The sequence below is a fragment of the Sorex fumeus genome, unplaced genomic scaffold (assembly GCF_029834395.1).
Source record: "Sorex fumeus unplaced genomic scaffold, SorFum_2.1 ptg000072l, whole genome shotgun sequence".
NCBI lineage: Eukaryota > Metazoa > Chordata > Mammalia > Eulipotyphla > Soricidae > Sorex > Sorex fumeus.
This window is the reverse complement of record NW_026606129.1, coordinates 52408266-52430198: the sequence shown is the minus strand read 5'-3', so window position 1 is coordinate 52430198 and position 21933 is coordinate 52408266. Positions and strand designations below refer to the sequence as shown.

General features: G+C 59.0%; 1 protein-coding gene across 6 annotated transcripts in view; it reads left to right on the top strand.

The window, feature by feature from the left end:
- The window catches only part of POC1A (POC1 centriolar protein A), a 66485-nt gene extending 47397 nt beyond the window's left edge, over nucleotides 1-19088 (top strand). For all 6 annotated transcript variants that reach the window (XM_056129496.1, XM_056129494.1, XM_056129497.1 and 3 more), the window contains 2 exons: nucleotides 2639-2782; nucleotides 18945-19088. In XM_056129496.1, the coding sequence (XP_055985471.1) occupies nucleotides 2639-2782; nucleotides 18945-19043 (243 nt within the window). In that variant the 3' untranslated portion in view covers nucleotides 19044-19088. The remainder of the gene's footprint in view (nucleotides 1-2638; nucleotides 2783-18944) is intronic.
- The last annotated feature ends 2845 nt before the right edge of the window (nucleotides 19089-21933 follow it).

Below are 21933 nucleotides of genomic sequence, written 5' to 3'. Positions count from 1 at the left end.
AAACAGAGATAGATAAATGGGACTATCTTAAACTAAGAAGCTTCTGCACCTCCAAAGAAACAGTGACCAAAATACAAAGACAGTCTACAGAATGGGAAAGGATATTCACCGAATACACATCTGACAAGGGGTTGATATCCAGGATATACAAAATACTGGTTAAACTCCACAAGAAGAAAACAAACATTCAATGCCTCTTTTGCAAACCACGGCACACAAAAGGAGAGAGAGAACAAAAGGGAATTCCCTGCCACAGAGGCAGGGTGGAATGCGGGGGAAGGGGGGATACTGGGATCAGTGGTGGTGGAGAATGGGCACTGGTGGAGGGATGGGTTCTCAATCGTTGTATAACTGAAACCCAAGCACAAAAATATGTAAGTCTACAACTGTACCTCATGGTGTTTCACTAATAAAAATTAAAAAAAGAAAAGACTCTTCAGTCTTGTTGGGTTTTATCTATAAATAAAATGAAATGTCATGGGGTTGGCACCATGTGCTTAAGTGACTAAGCATTGGCCACCATGTTTATACAAACCCTACCCTGCTGTGTATGATGTGCTGAGTTCCGATTGCAGTGACAAACTGGTAGACAGAGAAACGGGGCAGGTGGATTAACCAGTTGTGAGCCCAGGATCCCAGACGGCAGTGGAGTGCGAGGAGACATGGACAGACCCCGAGTGAGAGCTTCCCAGAGTTCAGTCGATTCCCCTGCTGTGAGCTGCGGCTTTCTTTCCCCGTTTGATGTTGAGAGGGCTTGTGGTTGTACAAGTGAAGGCTGATGCGGTGAGGCTCTGGGTAGTGAACCTTGTGGGTGACTCTGGGATTGTACTCAGTTTAACAATAACTCACATCCTTCCGACCAATTTGGGATTGTACTCAGGAGATGACCACCTGAGAGTTCCCAGGCAAGTCCCTTGCCCTCTTCGATGTTGGTTGGACTCTCCTCTCTGCCGCTGTCGGTCCTCACTGCTATCTGATCCCACTTCCGCCCTCCTCCTCATCCTCTGAATCATCCTCATCGTCTTGACTGCATGACTTCAGGAAGTAGTGCTGTTTTGGCCTGTGCATGTGCATGCATGTCTGCATATGTGCATGTGTATATGTGTGCATGTGTATGTGCATGCCTCTGTGTGTGCCTGCGTGTCTGCATGCACGTCATGGAGGACACTTGGCCTGGGCAGGGTTTTGTCCCACAGGAATGGCCCCGTGGTGGGCGTGGCTCTGGTGGGTGACATGTGTGGTGGAGGTTCTGTACTACACCCAGCTCTGTACACGCCCCATGCCAGTGATGTCATGCGTGTTCGGTCCAGGGTCCTGCAGAGAAGGGGGACATATGCAGGGGGCTTGGATCCTCATGACTCCTGGATCACAGAGCCAAGAGTAGCTCCCCACTGCTGGGTATATGGTCCCAAAATTGGGAGAGAGGGGAGGAGGAAAAACCTGGGCCTCAGGTGTGACTATTATGTATACCTGGGTGAGCAGGTATCCATCCCTATCAGACACAGCATGCCCAAGGAAAGAAGTGCCGGGCCAGAGATGGGCGGCCCCAGGCTTAAGGAGCATACCTTGCGTTCCTGGTTCTGAGCTTGCCTGGGTGCAGCCATGTTCATGGCCCTGGGCACAATGGGTGTGGCCCTGATTGGTCCCCTGCTGGCTGAATATGGTAGAAGGAGCCCCAAGAGCCCCAGGGCCAAAGAAATAGCTCAAATGGCCAGAGCCCACGCTCTGCATGTGAGAGGTTCCGGGTTCAATTGCTGAGACCTCTCAGGAATTGTGTGGTACCTGGAGTACCACCAGGAGCAACCCCTGAGCACCACCAGGTGTGGCAAAAAGAGACATTCCCGGACCAAAACTGGGCATCTGCTGCCTGTGACCCTAGAAGCTCCAAGAAGCCCACTCTGTGAAAGTGCCTTCATCTGTGTGGAGAGCAGTAACTGACTTTGGAGGGACACGCCGTGCTAGAATGAGCCCCCTCAGGAAATACCTTTCCTACAGTGGGGATGGGTGATTGTTTCTGCTCTTGGGTGTCAATAGGTCTTAGGCAGGCACCCCCCCCTCGAGGCACCCCTTTCTGAAGCAGCTCAATGCCTTTCTGGGGGGGTCCTGACTCCCAGCAGTCAGCTGGCCAGGTCAGGCCCAGAACTCTACTCCAGGGCAGCTTTGAACCTCAGGTCTGGACCACATTTGCAGAGCCCAGGGAAGGCAGGAGGGAAGCCTGTCGACGCGTGCTGTGGGGACGGACACTGAGCTCAGGTGGAGGGGGGGTGACCTCACACCTAGGCTGGTTTCAGGTCTCTGGATCCCCCCAGACACTGCTGGAGGGTTCAGGCCACATGGGGAGCTAGAAGCCGGCCCCACCTCCCCAAGGGTCTGCACCTGGCCGCCAAGGACCCTCACTGGGCTCTCCCTGCCCCCTCCCCACGGCCAGCTTCTATAACTGCTCAGAAAGGAGGGGCTAGGAAGGGGGTGCATGCCAAATGGGAGCACCACTGCACTCCCGTTTCTCGCCCACATTTGGGACTCATTTTACTCATTTGAGCATGGTGGTTTCCCCTTAATCCTTCTGTGGGCCCTTCCTCTCCCACCGTCTTTCCAAGCACGGCCTCGAGACTGAGGGGCTGCCTTCTGTTGTCTCTAGCCAGAAATGGATCTCCCCGTGACCGCTGGCGGCAGTGCGAGTCGGGAGTCAGTGCGGACCCAGCCCCAGGAGCCCGTGAGTGTGCCGCAGACGCTGACCAGCACGCTGGAGCACATCGTGGGCCAGCTGGACGTCCTCACCCAGGTAGGCTGGGCCTGGCACTCGGCCACCGGAAGTGGCCAGCATGTATTGGGTCGTCAAAGAACATGATTATAGGGGCCGGAAAGATAATACAGTGGGGAGGGCGTTTGCTTTGCATTCGGCCACCCAGGCTCAACCCCAGCACTCCATAAGGCCCTCTGACCACCACTGGTATAGCCCAAAACACAAACAAACAAGAACATGACTATAACAGACCTGTTTTCCAGCCCAAATGAGTAAAACAGCAGTGCCCGTCCTAGATCCTGACTGTCAGAGCCACACAAGCCAGGCATTGGATGCCCCCCCAGGGTACTTGCCCCTCTGCCCCCATACTGGGCTGAATTGCAACAGAACTTGGAGAGAAACACCATGTGTTTGGCGCACCCTTGGCTACAGGGGCTCTTGGAGAGCTCAGCTTTGGGTTTGAGCTGGCCCAGCTCCTTAGCTTCTGTGTGACCATGGAACAATCCCTGGGCCCACCACACCCTGCTGTGTTTCTGTGAAGTGCCAGGCCATGACTGGTGAGGATTATAGAGTCTGTGCCAGGGTCTGCCCATGTCCAGGTGGCTGCTCAGTGAACAGCTGGTAGAGGCAGGAGCGGACCCCTCAGGAGCACACTCATACAGCTCCAAACATCCTGGCAAGACAGCAGTTTGAGTAAAAAGCAGAAGTGCCCAGTGAGGTGGCAGCTGGCATGGAGGCCTGCTTAGGGGTATCTCACCTGGGGGTGGGGACAGTTCTGGCAGAGAGAGCAGCCTGCAGGGCCCCTGTGCTGAGGGCCCAGAGCGCGCCAAGACCACAAGTGGAAGTCTGGAGGTGAGGTGGGGGCAGGGCTGACCCAAGATTTATCAGGCCTCAGGCTCCTCTCCAGGGTGCTGGGCGCAGACTCCCTCTCTGAGCCAGCCCCTGGCAGAGGGGAGTGGCGGGAGGGGTGCCCCCGGCGAGAGTGTGATAGCTATGGCGCTGCACGGAAGGTCCCCCTCCTGCCTCTGCACCCGGGAATCTCCGCTCCATACCCTCGGCTGGGCCTGGGCATCTCCAGCCCCCAGAGGAAGCCCCGAGGGGAAGGTCAGGTGTCAGAAGGGGACACACTGGCACAGTGGGTGGGCATCTCTGCAAGCCTCTGGACCCCCAGAAGTCATGTGCTGAGTGAGTGACAGTTAGCGAGCAAAGACCCAAAAGCATTACCCCACCTCCCGCCTGGCAGGAACTGCTGAGCCCACCGCATGCGCTTCACAGTCCCAGCAAGTGAGAGCGCAGGGAGGTGGAATCAATTAGAACTTTATGGGATAAAATTGGAAATTGAGTCTGAGAGGATGGTTAAAAATAGCTGCACTGGATCCAGAGGAGTATAATACTGAAAACATTTCCCGGCACTGTGTTTCCAGGGGCACGGGGAAGGTTTTGTTCTGTGTTCGCGGGGAGGAGCGTGATAGTAACTCCGTGTGAAACCCATGTCACAGCTCGAGGGAGAAGGCTTGCTTGCGCCTGGGGGTGGGGGCTGGCCGTCTAAGGTATCCTTGTCAGCCCCCAGACAGCGCCAAGTGACGCCCCCCCACACCTCACTTCGTTCCCCATCCCTCAGAGCACGGTCACCCTCTGAGACTCACCTAGCCAAGGAAATGTGGACACCTTGGCTGCCCCCAATCTGGGCTGTCAGAAGCACCTGTGCACCCCTCAGGCTTGGGCCCCCCTTTCTCTCCAAGGTTTGGAGTGCTGGCCAGGGACTGGAGGGCTGTTGCTCCCTTTTCTGAGACCATCGTGGCTGGGAGCACCCCCTCCTTGGGGGCGGGGGGCCAGGCACTCCCGCCCCCTCCCCCTGGCCTTCTCTCCAGAGGGTGCTCAGTGGCTCTGAGCCTACATTGTCTGTAGATGCCGCCCCCCACTACGACTCCCCACCATTCTCAGGTGCCCCTGTGCTGTGTGCTGTCCGCTGGGTGCGTGCTCTGCTCTCCTGCACCCACCGTATATGCCCTTCCTTCCCCACAGGGGTGTCGCCCTCAAGGGGAACTGCCTTTGGGGCTGGAGTGATAGCACAGCAGGTAGGGTGTTTGTCTTGCACGCGGTCAACCTGGGTTCGATTCCCAGTATCCCATATGATCCCCCCCGAGCATCGCCAGGAGTAATTCCTGAGTGCAGAGCCAGGAGTAACCCCTGAGCATCACCGGGTGTGACCCAAAAAAAAAAATAAAGGGCGGGGGACTGTCTTCCAGCCTACAGAGCCCTTCCAGGGGGCCTTCCGGACAGGCCAGAGATGCTGGCTGAGGGGTGCAGAGCCCCTGGTAATAGGAGCAGGATGTCCCCATCCAGGGCCTGTTGGCCAGGGACCTATCTGCCAAGGACAGGCCTGGACATGAGGCGAACCCAAATCCCAGTTCCCCTTTCCACAGCTCAGTGACCCTGGGCAAGTCACTCCACCTCTTGGCCAGTTGGGTTTCAAATGTGGAACCGGAGCTGAGAACAGCCCCCAGCCTCAGGCCTCTGTGTGCCCCCGTGCGTGGCTCTGCCAGGTGCTGCGCTGGCTGTCCCCCCTCATGGCTCAGGGACCACATTTGGGGTGTAGGATTGTGCCCCCCATGGGGAGCCCCATGACTGAATCTGCCAGAGCCACACGTTCAAGGAGGAGCAGGAGACTGAGGGGTGTGGGCCGGGTCAAGGGCTCCCAGGTGGGAAGACTCTGGGACCCTCCGAGTGCAGACTCCCGAAGGGTCCCAGCAGGTCCCACCCATGGAAGGGTCTGAGGGGTGTGTGGACAGTTCCCAGGCCCAACTCGACTCAGGCATGTTCGACCACGCTGGGGTGTGAGAGGGCTGGGGTGCTCAGAGACCCTGGAAACCAAGTGTCTCTAGGGTGGTGGTGGCAGGGCTGACAGAACCCAGGCCTTTACTTCCAGTGTTGAGTTTTTACTGTTCTAGGCTTTTTAAGAATCTGGTTGTGGGTTTTTCTGAGTGATGGGGGGTGGGGGGTGCGGAGAGGGGCCAGCAGGCTCACTCGGTTTACACTCAGGGTTTTACTCCTGGCTCTGCTTATGGATCACTATTGGTGATGCTTGGGAAACCATATGTGGTGCTGGGGATGGAACTGGGTCCAGCTCAGTTAAAGCCGGCACCTTCTCCCTGTGCATGCTCTGTCTCTCTGTCTCTGTCTGTCTCTCTCTCTCTTTCTCCCTCTCCTGCCGCCCCCTCTCACCTCCAACCCCCCCCCCCCCACTCCACCTCCTGTTCTGAGGCTTTCAGAACTACCCTTCTCATCAAGTCGTGCTTTTTGTTTTTGTTTTTGACATGTGCAGTTTGATGAGGAAATGGACTTTGGGAGAACCGGGCCAGGGCTGGCTCTTGGGCACATTGCTTGGGGTGTTGTTTTAGAAAGTCTTCAGAGTGGGGATTCTGTATCTCTTCTGCTGGGGGCTGGCTGGGCCTGCGCTCTCTTCCTTCCCACCTCTCACGTGCTTCTCCCCGCTGATGCACAGGAGCTAGGCCATGCCAGCTGCAGGCAGGCTCCAAGATGGCAGCAGAGCTATTGTGGTGCCTGGTCTGTGCAGCTGGAGTCTCTTCAGGATCCCAGGCAGCATCCTGAGCCCCATCCACTATAAGTCAGAAATGCCATAGTTTTCTTGGTTGCAGAGTTTCAGGGGTACGTGGGGATGACTGTATCAAGGATTCGTCTGCAGGCTGAGCTGGACCTTCCTGTATGGGAAGGCCATAAGGCCTTGCTCAGGGCTGTGTGTCCACGGAGCCCAGAAGCAGGGTCTGTGAGGTCACCAGCCGTGGACATGCCCTCTGGCCCTGGCCCTTTGCATGGGCCAGGCATTGCAGGGGCTTCGCTGGTTCTCCCACGGATCCCACTTGGACTTCATGTTCTGAGCAGCCCTGGGGAGCAGGAGCCCTCCCATGAGGTCTCCCAGCTGTTCTGCTCAGCCCGGCGTACCCCACTTCTGGTTTTGAGAACCAGCACTCCCATTCAGCATCTGCATGGCCTTGGCAGGCACTCTTGCACGCCGTCCTCTTTTAGAAGGGGGCCGGTCAAACCTGTCCGTGTGCCGAGGGCTATTGGGAAGCTGTTGGCTAAGTGGCCGGGCTGAGCCGGGACCCGCTGTTTGGGAAAGCGCCTGGCTCTCCAAGGAGCAGCAGGGGACGCTCTGGGGCAGACATGGACGTTTCGTGGCCTCTCTAACTCCAGGAATGCTTTTGAGCTGCCAGGGACTCTAGTGGTTTGTCTTAGGCGGGAGTGAGAGGGAGAGAAGACATCTTTTTTCTTGGGTTCCATGAGGAGTGTGGGGTGGGGGTGCAGTGTGGGCTCAGGGATGTGGAGACCTTGAGGCTGCTGAGTGGACATCAGGGTCAGGGTTGGAGCCTTCAAAGACTAGCACTTTCTGCAGCAACTGCTCTTGGATTTGGTGTGCATGTGTGTGTGCGTGCGTACGTGCATGTGTGTGTGCGCGTATGTGTGTGATTTGGACTTTAGGCTTCTCTTTAGGAGGCTTTTTGTTTCTCAGAACCCTCGTGGCAACTTCCAGAAGCTGCTCAAGTTGACATGCTGAGCATGGACACATACCAGTCCTGTGACTGACTTGGTCAGTGCCCCACAGGGCCTACCCAGTCCTTTCCCAAACACCTTGTCCTAGCCACAGAGGCTTGTGGGATTGAGAGGAAAACCCAGGAAGCTGTTCTTGGCCTGGCTTCACCTCTTTCCTTTCGTGCGGACTGGGAAGGCGTGGCTTCCTCTTTTGTAGAAGGGGCCCCCGACACTGCCCGGCTATCTGTCCTGTGGGGGGACAGCAGAGGCCACTGCGGCCAGCAGTGTGGAAGGGTCAGGACTTCCGGCCGGGCTTTCACTTCCCAGTTGCCTGCTTTGGGTCAGGTTCTCATGGGGATGCATGCAGAGTCCGGGCCTGGGCACTGTCTGCCAGCGTGTTCTCATGGGTGTCACCCAGCAGTTTCTTTTGGCAGATGTGGGAGACTGGCCAGTGAGCAGGACGCTGTTCTCAGCTCGTGTCCTGTCCCAGCTCACCTGCCTCCATGGAGTCCCGAGTGAAAGAGGTGTGGGTGGGTCTGGGACAGTGATCCTGGGGCCAGGGAAGCTGCTGGGAGTGGCCCAGGTTTAGTACGTGGCTTGGTGGTTTTCCTCAGAAACCCACAGCAAAGGGTTTTTTTCGGTTGTTATTTTGTTTTGTTTTTTAATTTCAGTTTCTCATTTTGCTGCTTTTTAAAAATACCAAGTCATAAAATTCTTGCCCTGTAGTTCACACCCCCTCACCCCCCCCCACACACACACCCTGTCCCCCAGTGGCCCCTGGCACCCATGTTTGAGACTGGCCACGGCAATGCTGATGTCATGCCCAGGTCACCAGGGCTCACTGCAGCTTTGGGACCCGGGGACCAGAACCTACTTTCAGGGGAGCAGCCCTACTGACTGACTCGGGTCTCTGGGTTCAGAGTTTATTGAGAATCCAGTTTGTTAGAGTGCTGCTGACCCAACTTGGCGAGCTGGAGACTTTGGGTCCATTTGATTTGCGTAGCTGGAGAAAACGGCCCGTTTCTGGCCTCCCTGGAAGTCTGCTCAAGGTCATTGTCTGGACCCAGGCTGGGGGGTGAGGGGGACAGTGCCAGCCACCCTGAGGGGCCAGGATGCCCAAGTACACTCTGGGACTCTCAGCATCCCTTTCTCCTGGACGACCAGCTGGTGTTTATGGACAGACTCCAGATCCTAAAGCACTGGCCCCTCTCCCTGGCAACCAGCCTGCCAAGGACTCTCAGACTGAACTTACTGGGAAGTTGTGGGGTGCAAGGGGGCCCCCTCTGACTGCTGCAGCCTCTTCCTCAGGTGCAAATCGTCCCCTGACATCTCTCACAGAGGCCGTGCTGCTGGGGTCTTGCTGCATGTCCACAGGCCTGTCCACAGGTCTGCTTGTCCCCGGAATCCATGCAGCCACCACCTCTTTTTGTTTATGTTTTAGTTTTGGGGGCCACAACTGGCAGTGCTCAGAGTTCCTCCTGACTGTATACGGGAGACTTATGGGATGCCAGGAATTGAACCCGGGTCGGCGTGTGCAAGGCAAGCACCTTCCCTGCTGTACTCTTGCTCTGGCCCTGGATGTCCACCTCTTTGTGGACGTCTAAGGACTGCCCTTTGGTCACAGTCAAGTTCAGAACATCCTGAGTCTGCGCCCCTTGGGTTTAGAGACCAGAGCCTGGTTTTTCCCCGGTTAAGAGGCTGCTTCCTGGGGACCAGGGGCTCGGAACGCTCTCTGGCTGTGCCAGACGCACTTGGGGTCTGACTGAAGCGACTGCAAAGGGGCGGGCCCTGGCCCTTCTCCAGCCCGTTGCTCTTTTTGGCACTGTGTCTGCTGGCAGCGCTCAGAGAAGGGGGCAGGGCCGGATGGCAGCCTCCATCTTCTGTCCCATCTGTAGCTGTGGCCCAAAGCTGCCTCTCCCCAAAGAAGCTGCAGATTGGAGGCCCCCGCTCACCAGATGGGCCCACATGGCTGTGGTTACCGCTGGGGCTCGGGAATGCTCATGGTTAGATAAGATTTCTCTCATGAGGCCCCAGGCAGGCGGGCAGGGTGGGAGCGGAGGCCCATGTGGAGAGAGCTTGGGAGACTGATTCTGGGCTCACCCCAGGCATTCTAAGTGCTTCGCTTCTGCCCCCCCCCCCCCCCGGGGACCCCCAGGCCTTCCCTGGATGGCACAGGCAGAGGTTACAGGACAGTCTCTGGTTCTTCATGCTATGCTGGGCAGCCCCGGGTGCCAGGGCCCCCCGGCACACTCCCCAAAGACGTGCTGATGGCACGGGGCCAGCAGCAGGGAGGGCCTGCTCTGGGCCTGGAGGGTGCTGGGGGGAAGAACGCGAGCAGGGGTATGGAACTCAGCAGGGAAGTTCACGTGGGGGTGCAGCTCTCTGACCCCTATTTCCGGTCTGGACCCGACTGATGGCCAGACGTGAGAGGCCAGAGTTTTCAACCACAGCCCAGGAGGGCGGGGGCTGTGAGCCTCCAGGGGGTCCTGCTGGCCTGACCTGCCTGGCTGAACTGAGCGTTTCTAGGCCTCTCACTGGCTCCCGAGCCCGCCTCTGACGTGGGTCAGTCACGCTTCACCCAGCCCAGGTAAATGAACAACAGGGACAGGGACGGACGGTTGGAAAAGTCCAGCGAGGGGCTGCGATGCAGCTGGTGTCCAGGCCAAGGTCCACGGCTCACCTCAGCCCTGCTCAGATGCTCACTGGAGTCCAGTCCCGGAGAGCCCGTGGCCGAGCACGGACTCGTGGCCCTCCCTGTGGCCCTCCCTGCCACACACTGGGGGCTCAGAGCCCGCCACACAGCAGGATGCTGCTTGGGGTATCCCGCCTGAGGGGCCCTGTCCACAGTCCAGGAGCGGTCCTGGGCGGGTGCCGCCTTACAGAACCCTCTGCACCGCTTCTCCTCTGGGGGTCGGCAGCAGAGGGGCAAGGCTGTGTGTGTAGGAGCTGCTGCAAAGCCACTGGGACGGTGAATTAGCCAAGACTCCTTAATCCCGTGGCTAATCCACCAATAGAAAATTGTGTTTCCTTACTTCCCAAAGAGTGCTAATCCCCAGTCAGGCGGGCACGTCAGAGAAATCCTATATCCCTGAGATAATGTGAAACAGAAACGCAGGCCTGTGGGCTCCAGGGACAAAGGCTCATTTCATGCTGTTAGCAGCAGACTGTGGGGTAGGGGGCGGGGGTTCCGCAGACAGTCGCCGGCCGGGGCTGGGGCCAGAGGAGAGTTTCTTTAAGAGACGAATATTTCTGTGCATTGGCCGCGGGTGATCCTGGGCACGGGAGCTGGTCAGATAGCAGCCTGGGAGGGGATCTCCGAAGTCCAGGCCTGAGGTGGGAAGGGGAGGAGCTGGGTGCTCCCTGCCAGGCCCCGGAGGCTGCTCTTCTGAGGCAGTTGGCTGGGCTCCTCCTGCCTGTCCTCCCTCTTCTCCCACACTGCCCCCACACCGTCCCTTCAAACCTTCCAGGTCCCAGGCCCAAGCTGGGGCAGGGGTGGGGATGGGGTTGAGGGGGGATGTACTTGCCAGAGGGTGGCACATCCCCACGAGTAGGTCTGCCAGTTGGCAAGGCCTCGGGCTTGGATGGGCTGAGGGGGTGGGCATATGCAGATTCTGCTCCCCATGGTCCCTGGGTGGGAAGATAGGAGTGAGTGAGAGGAGTGAGCAAGAAGCCCTGTCCCTGGGGTGGCCGGTGTTGGCGCCTCTCGTTCAGAGGCCCCGCATGCCGTCCACTAGAGACCCGACGAGGCTGGGGTGGCGGGGAGGGCAGGGCTTCCCGTTCCCCCTAAGCTGTGGTCATGGCCTGGCTGGGGCACCCCTGGAAGACAGGGCTCTGCATGTTCCCCTGCACGCACCTGCACACACAGGCACACACACACAGACACGCCGAGTCTGTGCAGGAGCTGGCAGGAGACCAGGCCGAGCTGGTGGGCGCTGGGCCCAGAGCCTGCTTTGTTTTGATGGCTCACAAGACCCCACAGCAAAGAGATTCCCCTTCTGCTGCATCTGGTTTAGATCTCGGGGACCCGTGCTGCAGGCAAGAGTGATTCCACATTTCTCCATCATTTCAATGAGGTGCAAGGAGAGCGAGACATTACGTGTCGTGCAGTCAGAACCGGGAGCCGTGTCTGCTGCCTGGCACCAGTGCCCTGAGGGTGTGGCTGGGCAGGGGCAGGGAGGTGGGAGCCCTCTTCCTCCCCTCACTCACCTGCTTTCTGGGGCAGGGAGGGGCACGGCCACCCCAGCCTGCGGAGGCTGCCCGGGGGAGCCCACATCAACCCTCAGCCTGGAAATGATTAGAAGGAACTGACTTGCCGTCATGGGCTCACCACAGGCCACCCTCTTTGGGGCCTCATCGCGCCCCCCGCTGTGCCCAGCCTGGGGCAGCGGAGGTGCCACATCAGCACCAGCTGTGACTGTGTTGATAGAGCCTCACAGGGGTCCTCCATGCAGACAGCGGCTTGGGAGCTCTGGTGGTAGGTGACATCCCCACAGTCACTCTGCCAGCTTGTGGTCAGGTTCAGTTGGGGTCCCGGGGCAGAGGCAGTCATGGGCACCGCATGTGCCACTGGCCTCCCTGGCACCTGAGCTACCGTGATAGGCAGGAAAGGAGGGCAGGGCTGGGCGGGAATGTGGCAGTGACGGGCAGTGCGGGTCCGGGGTGTCATGTGAAGGCCATGCCAGCGTGGCTGCCTGGGGCTGCCCTTTGTTCCCCATCCACGATTGGCCAGGATAGGGACTCGGCACAGGGGCAGTGGGGAGAGAGTTTGTGGGAAGGAAGAGGAGGCCTTTGACCCTCCCCACTAAGAGGAAACCCTGCTGGGGGCTGGGGGGGCGAGAGAGCCCCCAGCAGAGTCCCAGCTTGGCCTTTCTCCGCCTTTCCTCTCAGCTCCCCCCCACCTGTCACTGCTGGCCACTTGCCCGGGCTGGTTTACTCCCCCTCCCCCACGCTGGATGTCAACACTCTGTCTTGTCCATCTGTCTGGCCCCACCGGCCTGCCCTGCTCCTTGCCTCCTGTCTTCCGTGTCCACCATCAGACTCGCCCTAGGGGTAGGGGCCCCCAGCCTGGTGAGCGAGGGCAGCCCGCTGACCCTGGGGGGATTAAGGGGTTTGGTGCGGAGTCCCAGAGTGAGGCCGGCACGGGTGGAGACGTCTGGGCTGCACGGCCCGAGTGAAGGCTGGTCACCTCGGCTGCGTTCCCTCCCCCCAGGATGCGCTTCGCTGTGCACCACAGGGCAGCAGCCTCGTCCACAGCCAGCCCAGGTGGGCCCGCGTCCTCTGCGCAGTCTCTGGCGTGCTACTTCTGGCAGGCACGTGACAGGCGTGTGGCATGGCCACTGCTATCATGGTCTGGGCAACAGAGTCTCTGGGTGGCCCGTGAGGAGTGATGGCTGCAGTTTTCCTGCTGCTGCGTTGGCACGAGGTATGGGACAGAGGCCTCTGCGAAGGAGGTCAGTGGCCGAGAGGGCCCGTGGCTTGTAGGCAGTTTGTGTTCTGAAGTGCCAGTCCTTGTCCTTTCACGGTGGCCCTCCTGTGTCAGGTCCCCGACGTGCCCTCCCCCCGAGCCTGCTCCAGACCCAGTGCCCTTCTTCAGTCCGAGCCTGGCAAGGCAGAGCCAATGGGGCTGGGGGCTGCCCTCCCCTGTCCCTGACCTTCACCTCCTCGTGGCCATCCCCCCACAATCTCCTGCTCCACCTCAAACCTGACCTGCCAGCCCAAGGAGTGCGCCCCATGTCCTCTGTGCTTGGAACGCACTTCCTTCCACGTGTTTTTGTCTTTTTTTCCCTAGTCAGAGTCTCCTTCCCCGGGCTGGCCACCCTGCAGGGGAGCCATGAGGGCCCAGACTCCACCTGGTGCACAGTCCCTTTGAGAGACCGACACTCGCACCCCTTCTCTCTTGCCTTCGCCCCAAGCGCACAAGTAAACCCTGAAGGAGAAGCTGCGAGGAGAACTGGGAAGAGCTGAGAGAAAATACAGGACAATCCCGTCTTGAGGTTCCCCAGGTTGGAAGAAAAGGAAGTTGACGGGAAGGAAAGAATTGGGGAGAGAGAAGAGGCCTTGGGAGGGAAGTGACCTCACGACCACCACCACCCTCCCAGAAAGATCAGGGAGAGTGCCAGGTCATTGGAAGAGAGGGAGTGGGGGCAGGGCAGGGGCTGGGCGCTGCTGCTGGGGGCGGTCAGCTGCAGCATCTGCCTTGCACCTGTTCTGTCCCCCACTTCCGGAAGCCCTTTACAGCCAGGGAGAATCCTGCACCCCCATTTCATAGAGAGCCACACTGGGGGCCAGAGCCCCGCCTGGCCCACGACAGCCTCGGGCAGACCCACATCTGCAAACCCACAAGAGCAGAGATGGACACAGGGGCGGCTTCTGTCCAGGTGTCCTCTGAGCCATGTTCTTCCGCTGGGAGCCGTGGGCCCTGCTTTCAGAGGCGCCACAGAGGACTGGCGTTTTGGTGCCACTTCTTTGGGCCTCAGTACAGTTCTCGGGGTACTAAAAATAAAGGCCTATCGCTTTAACATCCGTTATTTTTGTAGCTCACGCAGAAGCCCTTGGGTGTTACATAAAGCGTCTTTCACGTCTTGAACTGTGAAGGGGAGAAGCTGCTCCCCTATTCTTACGGCCCTGGGGGCTCCATCACCCTCTACTGCTCCCTAGTCGGGCCCCCCGGGATTTGAACACGCTGGGCTGGTTCTGGGGTGGGCCACATCAGCCTGGTGATGTGGCCCTGAGCCCCATGGCCCATGGAACCCTGTGGGAAGCACGCGCACTTACACACACACACACAGCGGCACGCCCGGCTGCATCCAGTGGGCTCTGTGGATTCCCTGGCCTCATCTTGAGCTCTGGCAGGGCCTCTGCTTTCTGCCTCAGGTCTCATCTCCAGTCTCTGAGGGGTCAGTGGAACTCACCCTCCTGCACTCACCCTGCTGCTGGGCCAGGCCTCTTCCCTGACCGCCACAGAGGGGCCTCACGGTCTGGGCCTCTCCTCGTGGATGGCTCCTCCATGTATGATGCCAACCCTCACCCCCCACCCCCCCGGTGCAGTGTCTCTGGTTTCACCCACTTTGCTCCCTCCCTTGCTAGAGGAAACCACCATCTTCCTCTCTTATTCTTTGGTGCCACATGCGCACGCGTGCGCACACACACACACACACACACACATACACACACACACATACACACACCACCACCACCACCACCACCACTACCACCATCATCTCCAGGTGCCTATCCAAGGGGCCCAGGACCCGAGCATCTCCCTTGTCCTCCTCTCCCTTCCTACCTCCCTGGAGCCTCCTGCACTCTGTCCCTGAGCACGCCTCCATGCTTTGGCTCACCCCTCGCTTCCTGGGGTCCCCCTTCTCCCCTCACACCCACATATCCATGCTCGTGTCCTCAAACTGGCATCCCTCCCATGGGGCCAGCCGAGTATCTGCAGCCTGGCACGGACCAGCCAGGCCGAGATCAGAAAGCCCTGGGAGTAGAGAGCGGGACACGGGCTTTCCAGGCTGTAGGACAGTCTCCTCCAGGGCCAGGAGCGAGCCTGCAAGAGCCCGACTCGGTACCCCAGCACAGAGCCAGGAACAGAGAATAAGAGAGGAAGACGGTGGCTTCCTGTCCCTGCTGGGTGTGGGCCAAAAGCCAAAAAGAAAATACAAGAAGAGTCTCTTCCATGTCTGCCCTCGGAGCCAGGAAGCAACCAGAGATAGGCGAGCCCGCAGCCGTGGCAGGAGAGCTTCACAGCTGTGCCCCAGGCCGAGCAGAGCCTGAGTCCCAGGAAACCATGGAACCCACACAGCATCCCTGGGCGTGCATGTGGGGCCGTGACTTCCCACAGCAGGTGCCTCCCTGGGAAGGGGGAAGGGCAGTCAGGAACCAGCCCCGTACCCTCTGACCTCCACCAGCAGGGGTTGTGGGTAGCAGCGGCGTCACGGGTTCCCTGAGTGGGGTTGTCTGAATTGTTTTCTGCCACTCCAGCTCAGGGAAGGGGCTTCTGTAAGAAGCAGCCAGGAGGTGGGAGGCAGGGGACAAGAACCCCCCACCACATGCTGTGAGCCCCAAGTTAGGGTAGGTCTTGTTGCATCAGCTACTGAAAGGTTCTCATGGACCAGAGAGATGGTATAGTGGGTGGGGTGGGCACTTACCTTGCACACAGTCGACCCTGGTTCAATCCCTGTCACCGCATAGAGTCCCCAACTCTGAGACAGGCTCCTGAGCACAGAGCCAGGAGTAGCCCTTGAGTACTGCCAGGTGTGGTCATAACCCACCCCCTCAAACAAAAGGTTCTATAGTCTGATCTGTCCCTTTGGGCAGTGACGTTTTTAGCCTTGGTAGAGCTCAGAATGGTGACTTTGTGATAATTTTCGAGCTTAATGGTTAGCCAGGCAGAAGACGTTCCTCTTCAGGGCAAGGGGACTGCTGGGGCCCAAGGTCTATCCCTCCTTCCCACTGTCCCTCTTGTTGCTTCCACTCATTTAACCCTCCATGACCAGGCCAGATAGGTGGCACCGCTATGTGAGAACCAAGAGCCCCAGTTTCTCCACGTGGCAGGGAGGATCAGGCCTCTCGTGGGTGCACAGGAGTGTGGTGGGGTGCGGGTGGCATGCCCCCCTCTCCACGGCCTCCTGAAGCCAGGCTACCCAACCGCCATGTTAAAGCTGTGTGTCGGAGGGCCAGAGCTATAGCACAGCAGGTAGGGCGTTTGCCTTGCACAAGGCCGACCTGGGTTCAATCCCCAGCATCCCATATGGTCCCCCAAGCACCACCAGGAGTAATTCCTGAGTGCAGAGCCAGGAATGACCCCTGAGCATCGCTGGGTGTGACCCAAAAAGAAAAAAAAAAATGCTTCGTGTCCGTGTCTGGGTGTTCTCATCTGAAAAATAGACTTGGGAAGGCCCTCCCACAACGCACGCTGCAAGCGCAAAGCATGTGGGGCCGCTCCGTGTGCATGGGCCGCCGAGAACAGTGGCCCGTGGAGCTGGGCTGGGCTCCACCATCTCGTACAGCGAGGACTTAGGAGGGAGGTCGAGAGAGGGGCAGACACAAGCCGTCTCCCCAGGAGGAGTCTGGGCCCCAAGGGGGGCTGCACTTCCTGCCCACCTTGCCCGGGCAGGGCTGCCCATGGCCAGTGGCCTAGACGACCCTACCCTTGGCTCGCATCAGTCAGGGGCTCACAGAAGCCGCAGCCAGGCAGGCCCCCTCTCATCAGGCCCAGGCCTCCCTGGGGACCTTTGGAGTAGGTGAGAGCGTGGGGGGCTACTTGGCAGGTCCCCTCTCGTGTGCCCTTGAATAAAAGGCGGCGAATGAACTTGGTATGGCTGCGGGGCACACCTTGCAAGGACTTCTCGCCTTCCACGCTGGGTGTTGCCATGTCGCCTGGCCAAGAGATGAAGGAATCTCCATGGCTGGACATGAAGGAGAGATGAGAGGCGGGACAGGGTTGAGGGCACTGAACTGGCAGGTGACGGTCACATAGTAGACAGAGCCACATAGAATAGGCAGAGGATGTGCCCACCCACCCTCCTGGTCCTCCTGTCCTTGGGCCCCAGCAGCTGGGAAGCTGGTGATACCAGAGTGGTTGCCCACCTGCCGTCTGGACCCTGGGTTCCTGTACTGTACAGGTGCCGCCCTTCCCTGGAGAGGGGGTGTGAGGCTGGGCCGCTCTCTGCGTGGGATTCCCAGCACATCCCCCCATTTCTGGGCCCCGCCCCACACACACCACCTGGTGGCTGCCACCCGACAACTCAGCAGTGTGCTTGGGGCAGGATTGGAGATGACATGAGTCTTTCAGAAGCAGCTTGGGAGGGAAGGAGTGGAGAGCAGTGGGGAGAGGAGGAGCTCATTCGAGGGGTTAACGGCCTCGCCCATGGGCTGCTGGCCACCATGCAGGGTGCTGGACGTGAAGCGGGTTTCTCTTGCGATCAGAGGAAGAGGAGCAGTGCCACTCTGGTGGGCTGTTTCTTTCCCTGTTTCATGAAAGGGTAGTGGACTGCCAGGAATAAACCTGGGTCTGCTGCATGCACGGCCAGCGCCCTCATTTCTCTCTCTCTCTCTCTCTCTCTCTCTCTCTCTCTCTCTCTCTCTCTCTCTCTCGTCCCTGTTGGCCGTGTTCCTGCCAGGCTGCCCCGTGAGAGGTGTGGCACCTGGTGTTGACCCTGGCCCCCACACCATACAGCTTGTGCATTTGGAAATCCAACCCCTGTGAAACGTTAGAAAACCAGCCAGGCAGGGGCGGAAGGCGGCAGCTCGGCCCCCCCTCCCCCGCCGCAGCCCGAGTCTGGGGCCATCGGGAAAAGTCTGGATGAAGAATGGTTTGGAGCTTGGCGCGGTGTGAGCTTTGCAGCCGCCAGTGGAAACTTCCAGGAATGCTGCTTCTAGCCAGCCGGGGGCTGTTTCCGCTGCAGCTTTTATGAGCTGCAGACCCCCACCCCGGCTCTCGCTCAGCCCAGCCCTGCCTCTTGGGGTACAACTCCCACTCTGGTCCAGTAACTTGGGGGGGGGAGTGCCGTCGTGTCCTGGGACTACGCACCCTCCAGCCCTGCCCGGCTTGTTTCAAAGGGGCCCCCTGCCAGGAGGGGCCGCCAGGAGCCTATGACATCGAGCAGGAGCAGCGGGAATTTATGGCAGCCTCAGAGAGGAAACTCCCTCCCCATGCGTTTCAGTGTTTTATTAGACGTCTGAAAGGAAAGTCTCCTTTCCACTGGACCAAGGCCCGGAGCCGGCTGGGAGCCACAGGAAAGGTGGCAACACCTCTCAGGGAAGGACCACAGGCAGCTGGTGAGAGTCGTAGAAAGTGCCCCCCGAGCCTGCCCCTGCCTGGGCATATTGACTGCATGGCCTAGGAACAAAGACTCCTGGTGCCGTCAGGGCCATCAGCCCTCTGGGAGGAAAAGAAAGTGGGCAGAGGGCCGGAGAGTTAGTACAGCGGATATGGCATTTGCCTTATACGTGGCTGACCTGGGTTCCATCTCTGGCATCTCGTATGGTCCCCCAAACACTGCCCGGACTAATTCCCAAGTACAAAGCCAGGAATAATCCCTGAGCATCACAGGGTGTGACCTAAAAGCCAAAAAAAAAAGGAAGAAAGTGGGCAGAGCCATATGGTGAGTAGGGGCCAATCTGTCTGGGCATGTGACCAAGGGGCCAGCCCCTGTCTCAGGAGCACACAGGTGCCCCGAGACCTTTGGCCCTGTGCCGTGTTCCACCCAAGGCAGGAAGAGATGGGCAGGGGCTTGCAGCCCATGGGACGCTTGTGTGTATGTGCCAAGCACCTCCTCCCAGTGAGCACCTGCAGCAGTGGGCTCCCAGCTCTCTGCTGGAGAGGCCTGGACAGAAAGGGGGCACAGGCAGAACATGTCACTTGCCCCCAGCCCCAGTAATGTCATCTGCACTTGGAAAGGTGGAGAGGGCAAGGGCCTGGGATCGTCTCCGCGAGCAGGAGGAGAGCACTTTCTCCTCTGTGCAGTCGAGGTGGCTGCTGGTCCCCACTCCGGGCCTGAATGCAGGGGTGGGGTGTCTTGGGGAAAGCCCAAGGGCGGGGGCGGGGATGTGCACTTTCCTTCCTCTCGCCGCACCATCCTCCTGTCCAGAAGCTGGACCCCAGGTTGGGGGAGCCCCAGCCAGCCTGACCGCCGCTGTCCTCCTACAGACCGTGTCCATCCTGGAGCAGCGGCTGACGCTGACGGAAGACAAGCTGAAGCAGTGCCTGGAGAACCAGCAGCTAATCATGCAGAGAACGACACCGTGATCAAGGGGACCGCAATCAAGAGCACGCTCGATTTGGGGTGGCAGGCGGGGGTTTGTACTGTGGGCCATGGGTAAATAAAAGGGATTCAGCCAGGTGGGCCCTTTCTCCATCCTGAGCCCAGGGGCTCCACCTGCCACAGAACGGGAGGTCCCTGGTCGGCGAGACCCACGCTTACATGGCAGGCCGCATTTAGTCTGGGGAGAAGTGGCCAGCCCCAGCCCCGGAGGCAGCCCTGGTTTCACTTGCCATGCGGGGGCCTATTCAGCTGATGCTACATGCTGCACAGTCGAAGCTGCCCGGGATGGTCTGGTGAGCCCGGTGTTGGCTTGCACCAACAGAAGCCCGTGTGGATGTGGCTGGGCCCAGGGGGCTGGGATCAAGCCTCTGAGGATCAGGGATCTTGCAGTGGCCAAGTGTCCCCCAACACGCTCCTGAGGGCCCAGTGGCAGCTCCTCAAGAGCATCTAAGACTAGAACAGTCATTTCTTGTTTATTTTTGGGCCAGACCCCATGGTTCTCTGGGCTTCTGGCAGCACGTAGGGACCACATGGGGTGGGAGGGATTGAACCTGGGTCCTACCCACTGTACTGTCTGATCCTGAGAACAGTCTCTATCCAGCTTGTCAGAGAAGCAACAGGGTCTGAGTTAGACCCAGTCAGCTCAAGAGGCCCATAAAGGCTAAAGGACAGGGCAGCTGCGGGGCACTCCGGCCAGAATCATCTCTGAAGTGAGGACACCCATAACCACAGCTGCTCAGGGTGTTTGCGGAGCAAGACTGGTCCATGTCCTTGCCCACGGGCTCTTGGCTCCTGAGCTTCCTGCAGCCCCCGCCTCTGCATGCGTGTGGGAGGACCAGGTGAGCATCTGCCGGCTGTGCAGATGTCGGTCCTGCCTCAGCATTGACTTTGGAGGGTACGCAGCAAGCCAAGAAGGTACTAATCCTCCAGCATACCTGCCCTAACCTGGGAGGATGGGGCTGGAATCTGTTGGTTCTCAGGGTTGGGGTGGCCATACAGCTGTGGGGTCTGGATGGGGTGCCTCTGAGGCTCGGAGGGAGGCACCCGGTGTCAGCGTCTCCCCACTTCCCACTGGCAGTCGGGGGTGCGGGGAAGTGCAGAGTCAGGCCTTGGGCAGTCTTTAGCTCTGAGTCCCGCCATACAGGGACAGAACCTCTGGTCCTTTGGCTCACCTGTCACTGATGGTGAGAACCACCCCTCCAGTGACCACCTGGCTGTCACTCTGTCCCCCCATACACCTGTCACCCCACTCTCACTTGGGCTGCATGCAGGCAGAGCCCACCCCACCCCAGGCCCTTGCCTGCTTTCTGGGCCCCGGGATCCCAGCTCAGGGTTTCCCCCATGCCAGGCCTGGGATGCTTTCGGGCAGACGTGGGCAGGCTGCAGGGAGGCCAGCCTTGCCCTCAGCACCTGTGTTGATGGCCTACCAGGTCATCTGGATGGGGGCTGAGGCTGGTGACAGGAGCCATGAGCCCTGGGATAACACTGTTCCCCAAAACAGGCCCTGGGGCAGGGGGACACAGGAGGGTCTCCTAGTCCTGTTCCCAGGCTCTGATTCCCATCCCAGGATCGTTTCCGCTTTCTCTGAAACCCACCTTCCCCTGTAGGTCTGAGGGCCTGGCAGGGGTGTGGGAGGTTGGGGTCCTAGGAGGCATTTTCCTGGGTTTCCTATTACCAGTTAAGTAGGTATAGACCCTCGGGGGGGCTTCACCCCACCCCACACCCTCCTCTAGCCTGATGCCCCTCTCCCTGGACAGCAGCCCAGAATTGGAGGTCTGGAGGGTTCCCGAGAGCTGGGCTTGTTCTTGATAAAACAAACCCAGAGACTTTGGGTCTTCCCCAAGTCTGAGATGGGGCCTGACCTGGTCACTCTGGGCTGGTGGCAGGTCGCACTGGGGCACTGGGCCACACACAGGACAAGAGTGATTTTGAGGTGTCCTGGTCTTGTGCCATTTCCCCATGGACACTGCCAGTCGTCCCCAGTGGCACCCTGTCACTGTGGCCCACTCCTGCCTCAGTCTTGAGAGCAGGCTTGAATGTGCAGAAACTTTGGCTCTGCCGTCACCCCTCCTGACTTCAGATGTGGGTAATTCAGCTCAGAAAACCAGAGTGCAGCTCGGTTGGTTGATGTCTCTCAGGCTCTCATTTGGCCTCACCTTCTGCAAACCCATCTCCAGTTTCTACCCATTTGGGGAAGGGTATCCTGGGAACTGACCCAGGTCAGCTACATCAAAGCAAGCGCCTCCACCCTGTAACTGCCTTTCCCGCCCTTACACGTTCATGCAAGTATGAGCCCTTGAGTTTGATCCCTGGATGCCATCCCCATCCGCCAAGCATGGTCCCAGGGTCTCTCTGAACCTCAGCACCACAGTGGGGTTTAAAGTTTGAGTGTAGGGGGACTGGAGAGATAGCACAGAGGGTAGGGCGTTTGCCTTGCACGCAGCCAACCCGGGTTCGATTCCCAGCATCCCATATGGTCCCCTGAGCACCGCCAGGAGTAACCCCTGTGCATTGCCAGGTGTGACCCAAAAAGCAAAAAAATAATAATAATAAAGTTTGAGTGTAGGACCAGAGCAATATAGCACAGCCCCTGAGCACCACTGAGTGTGGCCCAAAACAAAAACAAAAAAAATTGTGAGTGTAAGATTGTGTCACCAGCTGCTCAGAGCATGGACCAGGGGGGACAACAGGTGTCTGGTTTAAATGACAGCCTCCCTTGGAGCCCTTGACTGGTCTTAGAAGGCAGGGGACAGCCCTGCCTTTCCTGCAGGGATGCCTGGACAGCAGAGGCAGCTCGCTCCCATGCAACCCTCTGCCCTTCTGCCATGACCTCTGGTCCTTAGGCACACCTGACATGCTGTTTTGTGTCCTTGC